Below are 22,093 nucleotides of genomic sequence, written 5' to 3'. Positions count from 1 at the left end.
TCTGCGCCTCCTGCCTCCGGAGCTGTGTAAAGGTCAAAAGGGCGTCCCATAATTAGTCCACAAGCATACACGTCAGCCAATCATAGAATACCCCTGTTCGATAGTTATATCTTATTCTGTGTTTTAGGGTAAGGCTGTGTCTCCCATTAATAGAAGTACTCCATTGCACCAAGTGAAAGAGATAGATTCCCTTCATTCCCATTCCCAAAACCTCCATTCCCCCTTTTCGTCAATTGCCAACTGCATTTTGGGCGGTTTTCCCTTCATCCGCCATTGACCACGAGGCAGGGTTGGGGAAGAAAGGCGGGTCCCCATCTCGTCATAGAGGGGAGGAGTGAACCAGCCCTTGCCGACCAACCCAGAACGAGGGGTTGGCTTTAGAGGGCGGAGAGAGAACGTTTTGGGGAGGTTCGCAAAGGGTCAAGGGTGGGGCTTATATAACCCGAGGCAGAGGCCCCCGGAGAGAGTCGAGGAGGGAGGAGATCAGAAGACAGAAAGGCCTTGAGTTGGACTAAGCAAGAGAGGAAGTTGTTGGACTGGGTGGGACTAAGAAAGAGAGAGAAAGAGTCCTGAAGCTTGTGAGGGAAGGAGAGAGAACCCGTCACACCAACCCCCCACCAGCCGCGTTGGCTCCACCAAGCGTTCACCTCCACCAAGGCTCCACCAAGCTCTGCGTTGGCTCCACCAAGCATTCACCTCCACCAAAGCTCCACCAAGCTCCGCATTGGCTCCACCAAGCGTTCACCTCCAGCCATCCACCTCCTGCGATTCCTGTCATCATTCCCCGCGTGAGTCTGTCTTTTGTTTGTTCTGTCCTGGGTTAATTAAGACTGTAGGTAAGCTAGTATTTTCACTGTGTCACCTGCGTCTTATGTGCTGTAAATAAACGTGACTGCTTTCTTTTTGCTTATGTGTGTAAATAGTAAATAAATTTCGTAGTATTTCCAAACCGTAGCTCCGCGTTGGCTCCACCAACAACTGGCTCCGCGTTGGCTCCACCAAGCTGTTACGGATAAACGTGACTGCTTTCTTTTTGCTTATGTGTGTAAATAGTAAATAAATTTCGTAGTATTTCCAAACCGTAGCTCCGCGTTGGCTCCACCAACTCCAAATTTTCGTAGAATTTCACTTCCGTTTCCGGTCTTGCTGGCGAGAGTTCGTTTATTCTCAGCTCTCCATGCTATCCATCGAAATCGAAGTTAAGTAATTGTTCCCATTTGTATTTTCGTTATAACTATTTATTTTATGGTGTATATATTGTCTCCCGACGAAGATTTTCGGTGCAAATCTTTCATACCTGTATTGATAATCGTGTTAATTCGGGTCGTGTTTTGAGGCCTTGTAGTTGTACAGTGAACACTGTACAACCTTGAGGCTTTGTTTTTCTCTCAGCGGTCCGTGTTTTTGTGATCCAATAACTTTCGTTCTCTGTTTTCCCAATCTTTTCACCCCATAGCCCTCTTCCTTGTGTAAATCACAACTCAAAAAAATCCAAAAAAAAAACATTTCCTTCTCTGTTCTCATTCGTTTATTCATTCTTATTCGTTCGTTCGTTCGTTCTTCGACCACGTGTTTCTCCCCCATTTCCCCAGATAGATTGTCAAATTTCAACTCGTTATTTTATCATCCATGCATTATTGTTTTGATTATAGTTACTTTTGGTTTGAATTTCCTGTAACTTGTAATTATTTAATCGTGTTCTGCTCCTCGTGTGCGGCCTTGTAGTTGTACCCCCGTCGGTGTTTGTTATCTTAATCGTGTTTTGCTTTGCTCTTAGTTTTTTTCCCTTCTACCCCGAACATAATACTCTGTCTAACGTTCTAAATCCCCACCTCCCCCCCCCCCCCACCCCCAAAAACCAAACAAACAAACAAAAAACCAAAAACATTTATTTTCCTTTCTCCACGTGTACTGTTGACTCATCCTGTATTTTCTGTCCAGGTGTGCTGTTCGCCCCGCCCCCATTAACTCCTTGCCATCCACCGTTTGCCCTTCACGTGACTCGTGGTGGTCCCTCTCGGCTCTCCCCCCGTTGGTATTTTTGTGCACATAAGATTGTTCACGGTTCTGTTTAAATATTATTTAAATATGTATAACCTTTCCCCTTCAGTGTTTTACTCAGTGGTATTTTACAACACGCTGTTTTTCTTCCTATTTAAAAGGCTTTTCTCAATTTCCTCTCCAACTCATTCCACCTCAAAAAAAAGAAATTCAATATCTTATACGTCTCCCTCACTACATGGTCTAAATTCACATTCATTCCATCCCTCCTCCATCATTCTGAACCGGATTGCTAACTTGAAAATCACAACAAACCCAATTTGTTTTCAATGTTCGTCTTTCATTAATCATCCACTTTCTAAACTCCCCTCTTGCCCCTCCCATCCAAATCCCTCCCCTTGCACCTACACTCCTAAACTCCCCCCTTGCCCCGCCACTCTTAAACTCCCCCCCTACCCCTCCACTCCTGAACTCCCCCCTTGCCCTTCCCCTCCTAAACTCCCCCCTCACTCCTCCCCTTCAAAACTCCCCCCCAACCCCTCCCATTCAAATCTCCCCCCATACCATTCCTCTCCAATTCTCCCTCCTCTCCCCTCCTCCTCAAAGCTGCCTCCTCCCCACTTCGTCTCCCTTCTATCTCATACCTCCACCCCCCCCAACCTTCTTCTTTCCTCTGCCCCCCCTCAAACAACCCCTCACTGTGCCTCATCCCTTCACCTTCAAACCTTTCATCCTCCTCATCCTTCCCTTTCTTGGAACTCTTCTGCAATCGCTGACACACTAACAACTGCTCTCCCTACCTCCCCCTCTCATCCTTCATCTTACCCTACTCCTCCCCTCCCCTGTCCTGTACCCGATGCTCCCCCTCTCTCTTCATTAACGGTATGGACCTCAAACATCCGGGGCCTTCGCTCAAACCTGACTGATCTCTCCATACAGGTTGCTTCTGACAATCCAGACTTGATCTGCTTAACAGAGACTTTCCTCCTTCAAGATGTCTCTGATTCCTTAATATCTCTTCCTGGTTACTCCCTCCTCCGGTATGATAGACCTGAGCCTCGGCCTGGTGGTGGGGTGGCTATCTTTATCAAAAACTCTCTTCCTCACTCTCCTTGCACTGCCCTCTCTCCTCCTCACCCCCAGGAGTACCTCTGACTACGGCTTCCTCTCCGCTCCCACCTTTTGTTCATATGTGTTCTGTACCGTCCCCCAAACAGTGATGACTCCATCTACATTTCACTGTCTGACAACATGGACCAACTTCTATCCACTCATCCCAACTCTCTCTTCCTCATATGTGGTGACTTCAATTGTCATCATGCCACCTGGTTGGGTGTGGGTTCCTCTCTCACCAGTCATGGCACCTCAGCAAAGGACTTCTGTGACTCACTGGGCTTGACACAATCTGTCAATTTCCCGACCCGGATCTCAGCCAATGGAGTATCTTCTCTTCTAGACTTGGTTATGACTAACTTCCCTGCTAATGTCTGCTGCTCTTCTTCTGCTCCAATCGGTTCTTCTGATCATGTGCTTGTCAAAGTGGACATCTCTCTGGCCATTCTCAGAGAGCCTCCTCAGCGTCGACGAGTCTGGCATTTCACTCAAGCCGACTGGGACGGTCTTCAAGCAGCCATCAATCGTCTGGATTGGTCTCCCATCTCCACTGCCTCTGACATCAATTCTTCCTGGGAATTCTTCCAAAGCAAACTGATCTCTCTCATGCATAGATTTATCCCATCTCGCCTTCAGTTGTCTTACCCTTCCTCCCGTCCATGGTACACTGAATCTTGTGGTGAGGCAGTTGCCCTGAAACAACTTGCCTTTGCCTCTTGGAAGGCAAATCCAACTGAAGGAAATCTCAGTTCCTTCCACCAAGCTCGGAACAAGTGTGTGTCTACCCTCAGGAGTGCCAGGAAGCACTATCTCTCCTCACTCAAGAATGAACTCTCAAACCTGTCTCCTTCCTCCAAATCCTGGTGGCGTCTGGTCAAATCCGTTTCTGGTGTTTGCTCCCCCTCCATCCCCTCCCTTACCTCAAATGGCCACACAGTTGACATCGCACGTGACAAAGCCGAATGCCTCAACTCTGTGTTTGCCTCAAAATCCTTAGTCCCAAACCCATCTCTCTCTGTTCCCACCTTTCCCAGTCGAACCAAACTGCTCCTGGACTCTGTGACCTTCTCTCCTGACAAGGTGGAGGAGTTTTTGTCAAACCTCGACTCTGATTCTGCAACTGGACCAGATGGCATCAGCCCACGGGTCCTAAAATCCTGCTCTGCCGCTCTATCTCACCCTCTCTCTGTTCTTTTCACCCTATCTTTTGCTCAAGGTCATCTGCCAGCATCCTGGAAATCAGCAAACATTACCGCTTTACACAAAAAAGGTGCAAAAACAGATCCTTGCAACTACAGACCAATCAGCCTGCTCCCAATTATCAGCAAAGTCATGGAATCCATCATTGCTTCGGATATGAAATCTTTCCTCTTCTCCAATGGCTTGATCTCTGATCATCAATTTGGTTTCAGACCAGGTCACTCTATTCTGGACATGCTGCTTCTGCTGTCTCAACAATGGATGGAGGTCCTCAATGCCAAACAGGAAATCAGAGCTGTCTCCCTTGACATATCACGTGCCTTCGATACGGTCTGGCACCCAGCTCTGCTCACCAAACTCTCCTCCTATGGTATCCATGGAAATCTCCATGCATGGCTTGCGGACTTCCTCTCTGGTCGTAGTCAACGTGTGGCCCTGAATGGATTTCTCTCATCTCCCCTTCCCGTTCAGGCTGGAGTTCCCCAAGGCAGTGTGCTGGGCCCTGTGCTTTTTCTGGTCTTTATCAATGATCTCTCCGACTCTCTGGAAAATCCTCTGTATCTCTTTGCTGATGACTCCACTCTCTGCCGCTCCATTCCTCTTCCCTCAGATCGGCAGTCTGCAGCCTCCTCACTCTCTGAAGACCTGGACAAAATCACAGACTGGTCAAACATGTGGAACATGTCTTTCAATCCTGACAAATCTCACACTCTTACTATGTCTCTCCGAAAAGATCGACTGGACAACCCTCCCATATACTTTCTCAACAATCCTCTCCAAGAAGTTCTGTCGCTCAAGCTTTTGGGTCTCACCATCTGCCATGATCTTTCTTGGGAAAACCACATTTCCAAGCTGGCCTCCAAAGCCAGTCGCGGACTGGGCATCCTCCGTCGTGCGAAGTCCTTCCTAGGCACACCTGAGCTCCTCACCACATACAAGGCTTTCATCCGCAGCTCAATGGAATACTGTTCTCCCCTATGGGCTGGTGCTCCTGCCTCACACCTGGCTCGGCTTCACGCTGTTGAATCCAAAGCTTTCAGAATCATTGGAATCTCCCGCGATGAAGCTATCTCTGAGGGCCTTTCACTCACTCACCGCAGGCAGGTAGGTGGTCTTTCTGTCTTCTACCGACTCCTCTCCAGCCTTGCTCCCCCAGCTCTCTCTGTGCTCTGTCCCCCAAATATTCCTACAGGTCGCACAAGATCTGCCAGCCACCCTCTGATGGTTAAACTGCCGAAATCTCGGCTCTCTGCTCACCTTCACTCTTTCATTCCTCTTTTCTCCCGCCTCTGGAACAAACTCCCATACTCACTTCAATCATACTCCTCCCTCCAGGTCTTCAAAACAGCTGTTCACCACCATCTCTTATCTTCCCCCATCCAAAACCTTGATCTTTTCTACCCCCACTAATTCACCCCAGATCCACCTTGTTTGAAATTCCAACTTCTTTCCTGGAAGTCTTGGCAGTGTCCATACGTTTTATACCTCTCCCACCCCCCCCCCTTCCCATGCCTTCCCCCCAAAGCCCTCTCCCTCCCACAGTTCTCTCGATGTCTCCATGTCTCTCGGTCCCTGCTCTCAAATGTTGTGTTTGTGTCCTTCCCACTCTCTCCCCATCTTGTCTACCGCTCCCGATGTTATTTGTTTTGTGTGTCTGTTTGTCTTTCTGTGCGATTAATGTTCGCTCTTTCACGAGCCTCGATCTTGTATACAAAAAAAAAAAACAACAACAAAAAAAAAAAAAACCTCTCTTTGCCTTCGTCTTCCTCTTTGCATTCGTCGTTTTAGTCTTTTCACTCATTGAGCAGCCGCGGTGCGATCCGGCCAACGTTTGGGTGGAATCGGGTTCTAATCGGGGAATAACTGTTCGGTCGCGGTAATACCAACCACTCGGTAAAATAACATCTTTAACCGCGTCCGCAACACTATATTGTTTTTCCAATTTCTCCAGTTTTTCCGTTTTTCCAAACACGATGGAATAATATTTACCGATATGAACAGTGATGTGTCTTTTATTGAAATTCTACAAATACCGTTTAGATTTTGATGATTTGCATGTGATATTATTTAACGGATGTTTATATAAATCATTTAAAATAAAAAAAGCCTTAAATTTCTGATATTTTGCCTTTTCATTTGGGCCTCCCAAATGAATCCCCGCCCGTAGGGCAGGTACCGTTGCTCGTATATTTAATGAGAGATTAATATATCATCATGCTTGATAGAATATTCATCTGCAGCTTGAGGGAGTTCTGCTTCTCCCCTCTGAGCTGGCTCCCCTGCCTCACACCTTGCTCAGATTAATGCCACGGAAACCAAGGCCTTCTATTCAAGATTAATGCAATGTCATGCGATGAAGCTGAGTCTATGGGCCTATCACTTTCTAATCACAGACAGGTCTGTCTCTATATCTTCTACTACCTCCTTTCTGATCTTGCACCCTCTGCTCTTTCCATGCTTTGTCCCACCTGCCCCCTCCCCCACACCCCTCCCAGGTTTCAGCAGGGTGCACACGGTCCACCATCATCTCCCTTCTGGTGAAACTACACAAATCCAGTATCACTGCTGTTACGGATTCGGCCCTTCCGTGGGTGTGGTTGTCATCCACTTATAACCTTGCTGGTGATGTAGTATTATTTTTTATCGGGGTTGGAAAGGAAACGGCGGTTATTATTGTTTAAAGGAAATGGTTATTGTGGTGAAAAGGTTAAAAAGTGCTCCTGGTAAAAATGAGACAGGAAATCGGATCGTGACCCGGAAGAGGAAAAAGAGCGAAGAAGAAGAGGCATGGAGAGAAGTAAAAAGACGATCTTGGTTGAAGCTCCGTACCGAGCGGTCGAGCTTACAGTGCGAGTGAACTTTCAGTCCTTGAAAGGAAGTTCGTGCGATAGGGGACATCGCTGGAGTGTTGTGGAGCCTGCGTAGTCAGGTATCTGCATTGAGGGTCCGGAGTATCCTTGCCTCAAAGCCCCGGCAAGAGTGAAAGCCATCCGCCATTTCGCCACACGCGCTGCCTTCAGTGAAAAGGTTTTTGTCGCGTCGGCCGGGCATTATTCCCCGGTGGGTTGCCGGGGACGGCTGTGCAAGAAAGTGGCTTTTGGGGATTATAAGGAGACTCACTGATTGAACCGCAAATGGGTACGTCAGAGCGCGTCTTTGGGAGGTTTTCCATTCCACCGCTATTGTGCTGGGTGTTGGACCACGTGACCTCTGGGTTGCTTCGATCGTCCACGCCTCAATTGATTTTGATCGGACATTGATCCAACGATCGCTGGAGCAAATTGACTTCGCCTTGGAGGGGTACAGAGACATTGGGGGAGTGCCGTGAGTTTGGGTAAAGGACTAGATAAGGTGGTACCATCTTAAGATAGTGATTGTAGGGCGAATTGCTATTATTAGTTGTGTCGTGATTCCGGTGTGATTTATAATATATTATTGTTTGTTCATAACCCTTGGTGTGGTTTCATTATTGATTTGATTGATTTCAACCAAGGATAACATATCTTTCGGCCGGGGACCCTCTCGGGGTTCGGAGGTTTACCGAGACCAGGGGATAGGGGAGGACCCCGTAACACTGCTCACTTCCACTCATTTGTTCCTCTTTTTTTCCCACCTGTAGAACCAACTTCATGCAGGAAGATCAGTGGCCTTTCTGTCTTCCACCGACTCCTAACTGGCCTTTCCCCCCTGCTCCGTCTGTGTTCTGTGCCCTCCTCCACCCCCCCATCCCCCAACATTTCTGCAGGGCGCTCAAGGACTGCCAGCAACACCCTTCTGGTGAAATGCAAAAATCAAGACTCTCTGCTCACCTTCACTCTTTCATTCCTATTTACTCCCGCCTCTGGAACAAACTCCCATACTCTCTTCAATCGCACTTTTCCCTCCAGTTCATTAAAACAGCTGTTCACCACCATCTCTTATCTTATCTTCCCCATCCGTCAGGTCAGTCTTTTGGGACTGCCATTGGTAACATGTAACCCAGTGCTATCTGCCGCGCACGGTCGGGTTGTCGGCGACTAGACCGACACCCCTCACTGGCTTTGCTAGTGGGGAGGGTGACTGTGGCACCCTGGCAGGACCAAAAACAACACCTGGCAAAGGGCAGATGAGCTCCCATAGGCCTACGGCCATCCAATAAGGAGATAGTGTCTCCCTAAAAAACACCCATCCAGTTTGGACAAGTTTAAGTCACACAAAAGACTTTAAAAATGGTACGTGCTGCTTCCTTGCTTGCAAAGGATAGAGCATGGACAATCCCCATTGGTTGGCATCCATGGGGTGGAGGAAATTCCTCTTGAGGAAATGCCCCGATGAGTACAGTGAGAAATGCGGCGCCATTGTTATGACATCGCTGGTACCCGGGGTATCCCTGGAAGTGACAATAATAATGGCACCTCCCCCAAGCTCAGTGGCTGTGCTAAGTGTTTGTCTCGCCAGTGTGTCCGTGTGTGTGTGTGTGTGTGTCAGCTCTATTATAAGCCTCAGCCCATGTATAAGAAAATAAAAATAAAATTCAAAACCATGATCTTTTCTACCCCCGTATTCCACCCCAAACCCACCTCTTCAAATTCCCTGTTTTCTTTCCTGAAAGTCCTTGTAGTGTCCATCTTTTTTATCCTGTGTACCTCGCCCCAGCCCTCTCTCTTCCACAGATCTCCTGATGTCCCTAGTTCCCTATTGTCGGTGCACTTCCCTTTATCACCCCCCCTTGTCTCCCTTTGTTATATGTTCTGTGTGATAGCTCTTATGCGAGCCTTGTCAACGTGTACCAAAAAAAAAAAAATCTTCCACATTCTCTTCAATCTCGTTCTTCCCTCCACAACACAGATGTTCATCGCCATCCAAAACCATGATCTTTTATACCCCCATTAATCCCCCCGGCCCCTCACCTCCCAAGCCCACGTCTTTCCAAATTCCAATTACTAAACATATCCCTCATGCTTAACTCCCTCTACTTCATTATCTCTGATATGGCGGATGGGTACATTTGCTGACATTGTATAAAGGATTGCAGACTCATAGTGAGGATTAAGGTCTGCACATCCGTTCTAATCCAGCTGAAAGTAGCAGTGTGAAGATTTTAGATTCCAAGTGTCTGGAAACTGAACTAGATCCAGGAGAATTACCATATCTCTATTTGATTTTTGTTCAGCTGTGTCTCATCTCAGATGGCCCATAATGGCCTTCAAGAAGAATGAATAATTTGCCTTGTGAAGATGTAAACACCACTTCTCAGTGGTCGACTCCAAAATGTCCCAGGGCAAGTTGAGATGGGTGCAAATATTCTGACTATAAAAGATTCTGACTATTAAAAGGTGGCCACCACCCAACCAAAATTAACAAAACAACTAATTTAAACTAGAAAGTTTATGCAACACCCAACTCAGCGCAGTCTTGAGAAAAAAAGAACATGAGCCGGGTCTCCGAGTGGCCAATTTGATTTGTGGAGATCAAACTAAAATACGCCATACGCCATTTCTGTCTGTCTGTCTGATGAATTTTTGACGCCGATACATTCTGTCGTTACTTATCCAATCTCAACCAAGCTTGACAGGATGACCAAGGGTTACATAATGAAGGTTGTAGCACATTCATTTGCCCCCCTCCGCAAGCGGCTTTTCCCCGCCATTGCCTTCAGCGAGGTTGCATGTTGAGGTGTATAGCCATGTTAAGTTATCTTTATCATGGCGTTTTTCCAAGGCCGCTTCGAATAACAAAACTAACGATAATAGCGTAATATTAATGTTATTACAAAACAATATTAATACCAATAATATCCCACCTCCCCAAGGGGTTTTTCCGGCGAGTCAACGTATATAAATAGCTCATCATGGCGTTTTCGTGGGAGCAACGGCCTCTACCAGAAGGAATGAACATCATACAATGAACACTGAACAGTAATGAATATTATGAACCACAAACACGTATGATTAGATTTTTAAACAGTCGCTAATGCTGTTTATAAAACTAAATGAAGAAATCTGGAGGAATACTGACATGCGTGAGGTAAGTTTTACTTACAGAACTGAGCGAAGATCTAGTGTACTCTAGGTACCCCATAAGTGTTGGGTTAATAACATGACCCTTCCTGGCGCTGACGTGGCGTTTTTCGTAGTGAATTTTTGAAACTCGCTCCTTCTGTTTAACATGAAACTGAAAGGGAGGAAGCCCGGGGTGTGCTCATTTACCAAGCAGCTAGCTAGCGCTTGCCAAGCCAGCCGTTCCTTAACGGTTTTGAATGGAGTGCTTGGTCGAATGCTTAAACCACTTGGCGATCTCTCCACAAGAAACTTGGTAAATGAACACACACCCAATGTTCTTGAGACCAGACCATAGATCGACTGTAATCTACATACCCCCAAAGAGGAATGACCCTTTCTGCCCCTCCCGTAGTTAGCGGTGTACTAGTGATATAAAATGCTGAAATGTTTTGTGCAAGTTTTGCTAAACGGAGGGTTTTGAAAGTGCAAAAGATGATTTGTGCTCTACAGTGTTCAAGTATATAATTCAATTGAAATAAAATAAAGATTGTAAAGGTCACAGAAGGTTTCTTTCGGAGGTTTACTGCCATCGATGCAGCATCTTTTACACCACCTTATTTAACATGTTACATTAGTTATGTGTGTCTGTTGTTTGTGTCCTTTGTGACGTTCTTAAAAACAGTAAGTTTCCTATTTGGAATGATTTTAAATTTTGTTTCACTGCCAGACAGGCAGACAGACAGACTAATAGTTTTTAAAATCTCACTGCTCTCTGCGCATGCGCGATTGGGATGAAATTGTAGCCAATGTGTTGCTAAACTACAGGTTTGTTTTCCGATTCATGTTCCGAATTGTGTTCAAAATATAACATTCAATATAAATCAAGTTGCTCCTCGATCATAAACTCACATGTGTGGACAGACGGACAGACAAACTGGATCAATTGCTTAACCCTGCTTTTCACTTCTCGTGCATTGTATTTACTACAACTGTATTTGCAGACTGAGGTAACAGTTCTTATCTTGCTTCTAGGGATCAGACATGAGTGTACTTTCAATTTGTAAACTGATGATTGAGAATCACTTAAACTGCCCAATTTGCATTCTCTGTGAATAACCATTTCCTCTCCCTAAGTTTACAAATTTGAGAATGATTTTATTCCATTGACAGTTCCACAAAGGCTCAGTTCAGACACATATTGTGTTGCAGGGCATACCTCGTGCAGCGGGAAGGCCGCCTCGTACGTGTTGCTGCTAAGCAAGCGATTCAGGCCTGAAGGATAAACACACATTGAACTTTGGTAAAACTCAACAGCACCTTCTTATGCTTGGTTAGTCTTCAGAGTAAATACAGTACCAGGAAAATATAAATAAACAAGAAGGCATCTGAAAATGCAACGCCCGTCCATGCCCGTTTGTATTCCGATGTCTTCTTCCATAAGCTCAAAATAATGAAAGCAGTTAAAAAAAAAATACAAAATGAAAATAGATTTTATGCAGCCCTGACCTTTAGATCTAAAAAGTAATCAGCTTGTAGCTTTTGATTGGTGAATCAATTATGCAACCAAATATGCAAATTCTTAAAATTTCAGGTCAATCGGATGAAAATTGACGATTTTATGTGACGTTGACCTTTGACATTTTGAACAAATTATTAATTTGCCTTCTCCATATTCTCATAATAAAGCTTTGTTGAAAATTTGATGACAAAACTCAAATGGTAAATTTAAATTTCAGGTCAATTGGATGAAATTTTATGATTTTATGTGACGCTGACCTTTGACCTTTTGTCAAAATAATGAATTTGCCTTTTCCGTATCTTACTATAATTCACCAAATGTCTGTCTGTCCGTCTGTTCCCAGGTACCACAAAAACGGCTCAACCGATCGCAACAAAATTTTGGATGGGTAATCCTGGGACTCCCTGGAGTAAAATAGCCTATATTGTTTTTCCAATTTTTCCCCAATTTTCCAGTTTTTCCAAACATTATGGAATAATATTTACCGATATGAACAGTGACGTGGCTTTTATTGAAATTATACAAATACTGTTTAGATTTTGATGATTTGCGTGTGATATGATTTAACGGATGTTTATATAAATGGTTTAAAATTTAAAAAGCCTTCAATTTCTGATATTTTGCATTTTCATTTGGGCCTCCCAATTGAAGCCCCGCCCATAGGGCGGGTACCGTTGCTAGTTATCATAATGCAGTGTTGGTGAAACTTTGATGACAGTAGCTCAAATGGTAAAAAGTTAAGGCATGGACAGACACGCACGCACACACAGAAGTGATTGCAAAACCCCGTCCTCTGCGATCAAAGCAAGCATCGTACAGTTATTTAACAGACTACAACATTCTGTTTCTGCCTGTCTTTAAGTAACCAGTCACACTGGGAGAAAGCACAGTGGTAGGAATTTTCAACTTGAAACCAGTCATTCCTGAGTACATCACAGCATTGCACTTGGCACTTTAGCATGTAGAGAGTGCTGCTGTGTAATGCTCAGACAGCAATACCGCAGCCTTTACTTTATCTCGGTGCCAGGCACAGGTTGAAAGAGTATTATTTTGGACTTCATCATGTTACATTCATGATCCAGTTTACGCAGAATATCTGCGTGTAGATGTGACGATTGTCAGCAGCGTGACAAGCAGACGGACAGTTCTGGGCATGGACGCCATGTTTTCATGGCATCATTTGCGGATAAATAGTGCTGGGTTACCTGTGCTGTATAGGCAAAACCGAGTAGCCTTACCTATTTTGCTGCGCTCCTCCTCATAGTGTGTCCTCTGTAGTACATGATGTACCATGCGGCTCCGCTGAGAGTTACTGAAGAACGTGTTTTTATCATGGACGATGAATCTATGCAAGCAATGTGAGAAAAGTCAGGAAATACAACAATTCTAATACAATGCTCACAATCTACTTGTGCAAATGGACATCAATAACATACATACATATTGTCGTGTCCCGGGAGTTAAGACTCCAAGAGGACGAATGGCTAAAACGAGCTTTAACTCCGAGGCGTATACCCAACTTGGCGGTAGCGACATGTGCGGGAAGGTTCGAGGTCTTACCTGATCGGGAACACACGCAGGGGTTATCCGATCCCCACAGACACAGAGACGGGACAGCAAAATCCAAAATACAAAGAAGGTAAAAATTCGACAAATAATGATTTAATGAAAATAAATGCAAGTAACAATGAAAGGTGAGGTAAACTAAAATTCCTAAATAAGGAAACCTCCACTCAGACTCGTATACAAACAAGGGGAAAACGAAAGTAAAATTCCTTTTATAATCGGCCAAACTCAGCTTTGCGTCCCCAAATGGCTGGTAAGGCTGCTGGTCGTCGTCTCGAACCACCGTGTGGGAAACACACAAAATGACGCGGAATCATGCCCACAGCCAACCACTGGCGTGAGATGAGCAGGCAGGATCCCTCTTTATTTCGCTCGTGACCCCCTCCTTCTCCGCAGGGCACCACTGTACCGTCAACCAAAACCTCCTCCTTCCATATTGCAAAAAGTCCCAAAGCCCCGACACGTCTCCTCACTCGTGCACCCGAAACCACAGCATCCACTCACGACGAGAACCAGAACGGGAGAAAGATGGCGAGACGCGTCTTTTTGCCTTCTCTTTGCGAGACGTTTTTTGTTCCACGCTCACGTCACACCCTCTGTCCAATCACCGAGCGCTACTCAATCATACATCGAAGCTTATATACATGATCGAAGCTCATGGAAGAGCTAGAACAGAATGGAAAGGGTGAAACACCAACAGCAGTGTAGAGGTGAGAGTGAGATCAAGGGTTGGGGAGATGGAACACTTAGTGCAGCGGCATAGCAAAAATTTAAGAAGAATTGTGCATTTTGTGATGGAAGCACCAAATTTGGCACAATGATAGAATGTTATATTTAGAACATTTTCAGATATGGAACCACTTTGAAATTCACCCAAGGTCGCCGCCATATTGGATTTCAAAATGGCGGCTTTAAAAATCTGTAACCCTTAGGGGGGGGGGGGGTGGCGGAAACAAATCCTACAGGCACAATTATTGCCCCATTCACCCTATATCTTTTCTAACATCAGTAGACACATTACAGCGGCGATTCTGAGCTCAAGGGAACATCTAGGGGTCTGGGGAGTGAAAAATTTGAAAATTTCGGCCAAAAATACCCCTAAAAGAGGTCATTTGGTGTCAAATTTCAGGGGGGGTCGTGTATTGTCCTGTAGATAAAACATGCTGGTCCATTGATTAACCCCTAATTAAACGACTTTTTTGTTTGTTTGCTCCATCCAGGTTTCAATCATGTCGAAGCAGTTCAAGTTAGTTCATGTTACCAAGCATGTAACTTCAATGCCAAAGACGCCACTGGACTGGGAACTCTGTGTTCTGTGTCAAGTTGATATAGGAGAGTCCCTACAGTGTCCTGCTGTCACGAAAAGAACTGATGCAGGTGCTGGATACAAGACACTTGAAGACAATCTATCAGCATTCAATAAACTAGGCAAGCTGCCACAAGACGTGGACTTGCAACGACTGGATGAAGGCCAAGGGATAGCTGCCACTCTAGCTGCCCACCAAGCCAAGTGGCACAAGTCATGCAGGGTGAAATATAACACTACCAAGCTACAGCGGGCACAGAAGAGAAGTCATTCAGAGGGAAGCCCTATCCCCAGTACAATCACAGATAAGTACAAGCTTACTAGGTCTCAGGCAGCTTGTGTTGATAGCATATGTGACAATTTGTGCTTCTTCTGCCAGCAAGAGCTTGGTTTGGAGTTTCATCAAGCAGCGACATTGGAACTAGATAAACACGTTCGCAAGGCTGCAGAGTTTCTTCAGGATACCACTTTGTTAGCCCAACTGAGTGCTGGGGACATGGTCGCAAGAGAGGCCAAGTACCATAAGAAATGTTTGACATCCCTATACAACCGCGTGAGGGCAGCAAAAAAGCTTGCTGAGCAAAGCCAGAGCACGGTAGATGTCATTTCAGCAATAGTCCTTGCTGAACTGGTAACGTACATAGAGGAAACTGCTAAAGAAGAAGACACTGCTCCTGTATTCAAAATGGCAGACCTCACCAAGCTCTACACAATGAGAATGGAACAGTTCGGAGTTGTGCTGGAAACACGAGTCCATACAACCAGACTCAAGGAGCGTATCCTGGCACACTTCCCTGATCTGCAGGAGCACAGGCAGGGAAGAGATGTCCTGCTGGTGTTTCAGGAAGACATTGGCAGTGCATTAGCCAAGGCATGTCAACATGATATTGACAGTGATGTTGTGCACCTGGCACGAGCTGCAGGGATTATAAGGAAGGATATGTTCCAGTCATCTCAGCCTTTCAATGGGTCCTTCTCAAACAAATGTCAAGAAGAGTCTGTGCCACAACTGCTGCTGACAATGGTCTCCATGATTTTAGAGGGCGCAGGCATCAAAGATCAGGCATGTCAGTCATCGGCATCGGCGTCTGTGACAATAGCTCAACTTCTCAAATACAACAGTGTGAAGCATGAGAGGAGAGGTGCAGGCACAGACGTACGACACAGCATTAGTCAAGAGACTCCTTTGCCAATATATCTTGGCTTGATGCTTCATGCCCATACGAGAAAGAGGGAACTGGTTGACACATTATCTGGACTAGGGATCAGCATTGCCTATGATAGAGTGCTACGGATCTCTGCAGAGCTGGGGAACGGGGTCTGTCAGCGCTTTCGGGCGGAGAAGGTGGTCTGTCCCCCAAAGCTCCGCGGTGGAGTGTTCACCACATCAGCTGTGGATAATATAGACCACAATCCCAGTTCCACGACAGCACACGACTCCTTCCACGGAACTGGTATTTCATTGATACAACATCCAGACTATGACAATCAAGGCACAGACCGAGGTATTGTCATCATCGGGGGTGTCTCAAATGTCAAGACTGTGGAGGACCTTCCACGGTATTACACAGATGTACAACCAGTTAGTTCACTTGCCAAAAGCCACCCTGTACCAGCTGGAACCCAGGCGTCGCTGCAGAGGAATCCTGCACAAGCTGAACTGGATAAAGAGAAGAGGTGGCTCCAGACTGTGAAGGATGCATGTGACAGTGGTGACACACAGAATCCAGGAAACATTTCTTGGGCTGCACATCACGCAGAGAACCAATCGGCCAAGGATACTAGTATCACAGTCACACCCACTGCCTTGCTTCCCCTCTTCCATGACCAAGCCCACTCAGTGGCAATGATCCGCCATGCCATGGATGTCGTGAAAGCAGCGATCAATGAGCTAAACCCTGGACAGATACCCGTCGTCACACTGGACCAACCACTTTATGCGATCGCCAAGCAGGTGCAATGGAACTGGCCAGACACACATGGTGAAGATCTCTTTGTGGTCATGCTGGGTGGTCTACACACAGAGATGGCAGCTTTGAAGACAGCAGGAGACTGGCTGCAAGACAGCGGTTGGACACAGGCATTGGTTCAGGCAGAGATAGCAACAGCTGGCACAGCAGACTCCTTCTTGCATGCAGCTCACGTCAGCCGTACAAGACGCGCCCACCAAGTAACTGTTGCTGCCCTACACATACTGCAGCATCGTGCATATGACATATACAACGAAAGAGCAACTGCAAGAGATGAGGAACCATTGGAGTTCGAGGCATGGTGTGACCAGAGAGCAGCGGCATGTCCACAGTTTCAGTACTGGGCCACTGTACTTAACCTGGAGCTCTGTATACTCCTCTACATACGTTCACTGAGAGAGTCCAACTTCACGCTGTACATGGACACCCTACCAGAGCTAGCTGCATGGTTCGCTGCATTGGGCCATATCCACTATGCTCGCTGGTTACCAGTCCACATCAGGGACATGGTTGGCATTGCAGAGAAACACCCAGATGTTGCTGCCAAGTTCCATGCGGGGCACTTCACATCCAAGAAGACTAGGCATGCTTTCTCCGCCATCTCCCTAGACCAGGCTCATGAACAAAACAATGCCACGGTCAAAGGCGATGGCGGGGCAGTGGGCCTAACTGAAAATCCAAGTGCCCTTCGACGGTGGATGGTGGCTGGCCCCGAAGTTGCTCGGGTCATCACAGAATTTGAGACCTCACAGCAACTGCGCCAAAGGGGAGAGCACACCCACCACCATGAGCAAACCGACAGTGTGCAGAAGAAGTTCGTCCAAGATGTCCGTGCACTGACAACAGTCATCAAAGAGATGGGCAGCCCCTTTGAAGAAGAAAGCACAGATTTGCTGGTCCTGGGCACACTGGAGATCTTGGGCCCAGCTGTTGTAGATACTGTGCGTACAGCTTTACAGATTGGGAGAGATCAGTTCCATTCATTTGAGAAGGAACGTCTGGCAGACAGATCCAAGCCACTCAATGATGTCATCAAACGCAACAAACTCCCGTTGTTTTCATCCATCAAGGTCAAAGCTGCCCAGAAGAGCAAACAACAAGTAGCCTCTGCAAAGAGTGATTCAGAGCTCTTCTCCAGACTATACATCGCATGCCAAACCAGAGATGGGGGTCTCGAGCAGTTCTTCAAACATGAGAACAGCGCACATCCGCCAGCACTCTCGCAAAATGGACAGCTCCGCTTTGGTTCCAAAGCTGACTTGTTGCAGCCCTTAGAACAGCTTGTCGAAACAAAGTCGGACCCACCACAAGTATCTTCTGTGATCCTCGATGGAGCTGTAATAGTTCAAATGCTGAGCCCAGGCCAGACCAAAACATTTCTTGACTATGCCACAAAAGTATTCGTTCCATACATTATGTCACAGCTTCAACATCGATCTCGTCTCGATCTAGTGTGGGACTGCTATGCAAAGTCAGGCAGCCTGAAGGCAACTGCAAGGACCAACAGAGGCAAGGGAATACGCAGACGTGTCACTGGCTCTGCCCTCCTACCAGGCAACTGGCACAGTTTCCTCCGTGTCGACGAGAACAAGGAGGAACTCTTCAGCTTTCTGTCTAAGCAGGTCACGGAGTCCATCGATGTGCCAGACAAACAGCTGATTGCTACTGACGGTGAACAGGTAATGTGCATGATGTATGTTAGTGTGTGTTAGTGAAAGTGTGTGTATGTGTCTGGGTGGTGAGAGTGGGTGCGTGCCTGCTTGTGTGTTTGAGAGTGTGTGTACAATCTTCTGTGGTTTCAGTACATATTATACAATGTATTATTGATTTATGCTGTTGTAGAGTAAATTCTTACCCACATATGTGTATTCTTTTCATATAATTTAATTTTGATTATATAATCCCGATTTGTATTATCTATTCGGAAGAATATTTTGTATTGTATATATAATCTTTAGCTGTCCACGGTACACTCCCTCAAATTGTTAAGAAAGGCCTATTGGCCATAGTGTTCTTGAATTGCTTTTTTCTTTCCTGGCATCTTGGGGGAGTGTACACGAACAGGCTACTGTTATATGTGCAATGTCATATTGTATGATTTCATGTGTTTGATGCCAAGTAAATAACAATAATAATAATAATAATAATAATAATAATTGCCCTGTATTTATGTACTTGAAATAATGTACTGAAATAAATTAATAAATGTTATGCAGATTCATGTCAGGTTTTATTCGTGACCACCTACACCAAAGGAATTCACATTTAATTTACATCACGGTATTGTTCATGCTTACACCAACAGGTCATTGCTGTACCACCATGTGCAGACACAGCCGCTTTGGCCCCGTGCAATCACGAGGAAGCAGACACGCGCATGATGCTCCACGCAGCAGCTGCTATGAAATCTGGACACCGCAGAGTACTCATCCGCACCGTGGACACAGATGTGGTGGTTCTCGCTGTGTGGATGGCCCAGGAGCTTAATGAGGTAGTGGACGAACTCTGGTTAGCGTTTGGAACCGGAAAGAACTTCTGCTACATAGCAGCACACGAGCTGTCTGCTACCCTGGGACCAGACAAAGCCAAGGCACTGCCAATCTTCCATGCAATCACAGGGTGTGATACCGTCTCGAGCTTTGCAGGTCGTGGCAAGAAAACAGCATGGGCAGTATGGGAAACTTTTCCAGAAGTGACCAATGCATTCCTGGACCTGGCATCTGCACCAAGTGAGATCTCTGAGGATACACTGGCAACCCTGGAGAGATACGTAGTGCTTCTGTACGACCGCACATGCACATGTTCTGAGGTGAATCTGGCAAGAAAGAAACTCTTTGCAAAGAAATCTCGATCCATTGAAGCAATACCTCCAACACAGGCCGCCCTAGTACATACAACACGTGAAGAGAGCAACTTACCAGGGTGGACATTGTTGGGGACAGTCTCTTGTCCCACACTGCTATCTCCCATCACCATGCGACTGGGGGTGGGTGGACAATGACGGACAGTTCGATCCTCTGTGGACAACACTACCAGAAGCTGCCAAATCCTGCTATGAACTCATCTGTTGTGGGTGCGAAAAAGGTTGCAGTGGGAGATGCAAGTGCAAGAAAGCGGCTCTGAAATGCACAGCACTGTGTGCCTGTGATGGTGACTGCTCACATTGAGTTGGAACTGTGACACTTGGCATGACTTGATGCAATACGCTCGCTAGTTCTCTTGCTGAACGTGTGTATACAATGTACGTAATATGGGATTATCAGTTGCTTATGTGCATTAAAACATATTTCAATACAACCATTCAATTCATTGACCTCAGAAATGTACATCTAGACACCAGAATCAAGTATCTAGCTGGCATAGAACCAGAGATATCGGTCAGCAGATTTTCGGAAGCCGCCATCTTGGAATCCAATATGGCGTCAGTAAATCAATTTCCGCCATCTTGAAATCCAATATGGCGTCAGTAAATCAACTTCTAAGTAGAACCATTCAATTCCTTGACCTCAAGTTTGTACATCCAGACACTAAAATCAAGGCTGTAGCTGGTATAGAACCAGAAATATTTGTAATTAAAGATTTTTAAGCCGCCATTTTGAAATCCAATATGGCGGCCACATTGGGGTGAATTCCAAAGTGGTTCCATATCTGAAAATGTTCTCCATATAATATTCTATCATTCTGCCAAATTTGGTGCTTCCATCACAAAATGCACAATTGGTTTGCTATGCCGCTGCACTAATGGGGGTGAACATGCTGCACACTAGCCAAATGAAATGTAGCAAGAAGAGGACTGGGAAAGCACGGATGAAAAAGAAAGGGAACTAACTAACCAATTATGAAATGAAAAGAGGTGAGGGAGAAGGGGAATATATCACAATGACTTGGAAAAAGGGAATGGTTGGGAATGGGTCATTTTGGGTGGAAGAGATCATGAGTGTGGATGGGGGATGACCCGAGGTAGTGGTGAACAGCAGTTTTGTTTATTTTCCAATGAATACAAAACCCCTGATAAACTGTCAGTTGAATGGAAAAACAAAACTTAGCAATTTGTAGTGACCATGGACCGGCGTTTTCATCTGCACTACAAACATAGCGCCATTTTCCTCTTCACTAACAACACGTTCGGCTGATTTGTTCACATGTCACAAGGCTCAGAGGAATTGAACATGTCACATGGCTCAATTCCTCTGAAAGTGTTTCCATCACCAATTTTGTCTCCAATAGTTTATTTCACAATCCCACATGATCAGTATCAACATACTGAGAACCATTAGAGTTGCTAATGATGATGGAATCAGTATCGGAATTCAAATTAGACGGTGATTGATGATTTTCAATGGTTTTCAGAATATATTTTTTTCTGTTTGGGTTCCTCTTTAAAAGTTCAGATTAGCCAAAGAAACACTGCACGATGGAGGATGCCCAGTCAGTGGCTGCCTTTGGTGGCCATCTTGGAAATATGGCCTGCCCAAGAAAGATCATGGCTGATGGTGAGGCCCAAATGTTTGAGTGACTTAACCTCGTCATGTGGTTTGTTTCAGAAGTAGATGGGAAGGTTTGCCAGAAAGTCCTTTTGGAGAGATAGGGTGAGTGTGTGGGATTTGTCGGAGTTGAAAGACATATTGCAAGTGCTGGGCTGGACTAGCACCTGATTTATCAAGGCTCACAGAGGAAAGAGGATGCTGGTGCCTGTCTGTCTGAAGGATGAGAAATGCTACGGAACTGAGTTTTTTGTGTCATGTGGAACAAAGCTGGTCGGTGTATGTTATCATTGCACATCGGATTTTTATGCGAAAAAATAAAAAATATTTTTTCACATAAAACGGCTTTTTTGCTCGCAAAAAAATTATTTTTCTATTTTCGGAGAAAAAAAATATTTCGCCCTTTTTCGGGAAAAATAAAATAAAATGCCCTTTTTGGTCGAAAATGTCTGGCAACGCAAAAAAAATGAGGGAATTTTTCGAAATTTTTAACTGCGATCGAAATTTTTAACTGCGATCAAAATTTATAACTGCGATCGATCTCAAAAACAAAATGTTGCGTCCACTTGCATGCGTTGCGTCCCCAGCGTGTACAGCAGTGAGGCGGTGTACTACAGTGAGAGAGTGTACACAAAGTGCGAACAAGTCTCCTATCAAGATGAGTGCTGCTCTTCGTGACAAGTGGCTGAAGGAATTCAACGCTGGCGGTGATGGGGCCACCTTCAAGTACGTGTCGAGTGACACGGCTTTCTGTCGAGCTTGTGAAAAGACTTTCCGGGCGAAGCAGAAGTCTGAGCTGGCCCAACATGTCTGAGGACACCGCCACAAGAGCAACTTGGCCTTGAAGAAGAAGAGGACGGTCACGCAAGCCACCATGGAGGACTTTGGTGGCGGAAAGAGGCACAAGTGCGACGTCGTGGCTCAGGAGCTGTGCCAGGCCATGCTGGCCGCTG

The 22,093-nt window shown here is 45.8% G+C and overlaps 3 protein-coding genes across 4 annotated transcripts in view; 2 read left to right on the top strand and 1 right to left on the bottom strand.

Annotated features, from left to right (window-relative positions):
* The window catches only part of LOC137432238 (uncharacterized), a 53,700-nt gene extending 46,696 nt beyond the window's left edge, over positions 1 to 7,004 (top strand). Inside the window, exon 3 of the mRNA XM_068123987.2 lies at positions 6,810 to 7,004. Within this exon, the coding sequence (XP_067980088.2) occupies positions 6,810 to 6,928 (119 nt within the window). The 3' untranslated portion in view covers positions 6,929 to 7,004. The remainder of the gene's footprint in view (positions 1 to 6,809) is intronic.
* Positions 1 to 22,093, bottom strand: part of LOC137432237 (anoctamin-4) — a 323,734-nt gene that overhangs the window by 128,181 nt on the left and 173,460 nt on the right. For both annotated transcript variants that reach the window (XM_078782883.1, XM_068123986.2), the window contains exons 7-8: positions 13,053 to 13,159; positions 11,512 to 11,567 (exon numbers count right to left, since the gene is read on the bottom strand). In XM_078782883.1, the coding sequence (XP_078639009.1) occupies positions 11,512 to 11,567; positions 13,053 to 13,159 (163 nt within the window). The remainder of the gene's footprint in view (positions 1 to 11,511; positions 11,568 to 13,052; positions 13,160 to 22,093) is intronic.
* Positions 13,696 to 19,990, top strand: LOC144893182 (uncharacterized). The gene is made up of 3 exons (XM_078782818.1): positions 13,696 to 13,717; positions 18,109 to 18,335; positions 18,962 to 19,990. Exons 1-3 carry the CDS (start codon positions 13,696 to 13,698, stop codon positions 19,655 to 19,657), a joined length of 945 nt encoding a protein of 314 aa, XP_078638944.1. The 3' UTR covers positions 19,658 to 19,990.

The sequence above is a fragment of the Myxine glutinosa genome, chromosome 8 (genome assembly GCF_964187855.1).
Source record: "Myxine glutinosa chromosome 8, kmMyxGlut1.1, whole genome shotgun sequence".
Classification (NCBI taxonomy): domain Eukaryota; kingdom Metazoa; phylum Chordata; class Myxini; order Myxiniformes; family Myxinidae; genus Myxine; species Myxine glutinosa.
Note: the sequence above shows the minus strand (reverse complement) of the source record. Positions and strands in the feature narration are given on the sequence as shown.

What these genes read in the sequence shown, in the direction of transcription:
- LOC144893182 (XM_078782818.1), top strand. Translation starts at nt 13,696, where the DNA reads ATGCCCACAGCCAACCACTGGC. An exon ending in GCCCACAGCCAACCACTGGC is followed by an intron (nt 13,718 to 18,108) that starts GTGAGATGAGCA and finishes GTCTCGATCTAG; the next exon opens with TGTGGGACTGCTATGCAAAG. An exon ending in TTGCTACTGACGGTGAACAG is followed by an intron (nt 18,336 to 18,961) that starts GTAATGTGCATG and finishes TTACACCAACAG; the next exon opens with GTCATTGCTGTACCACCATG.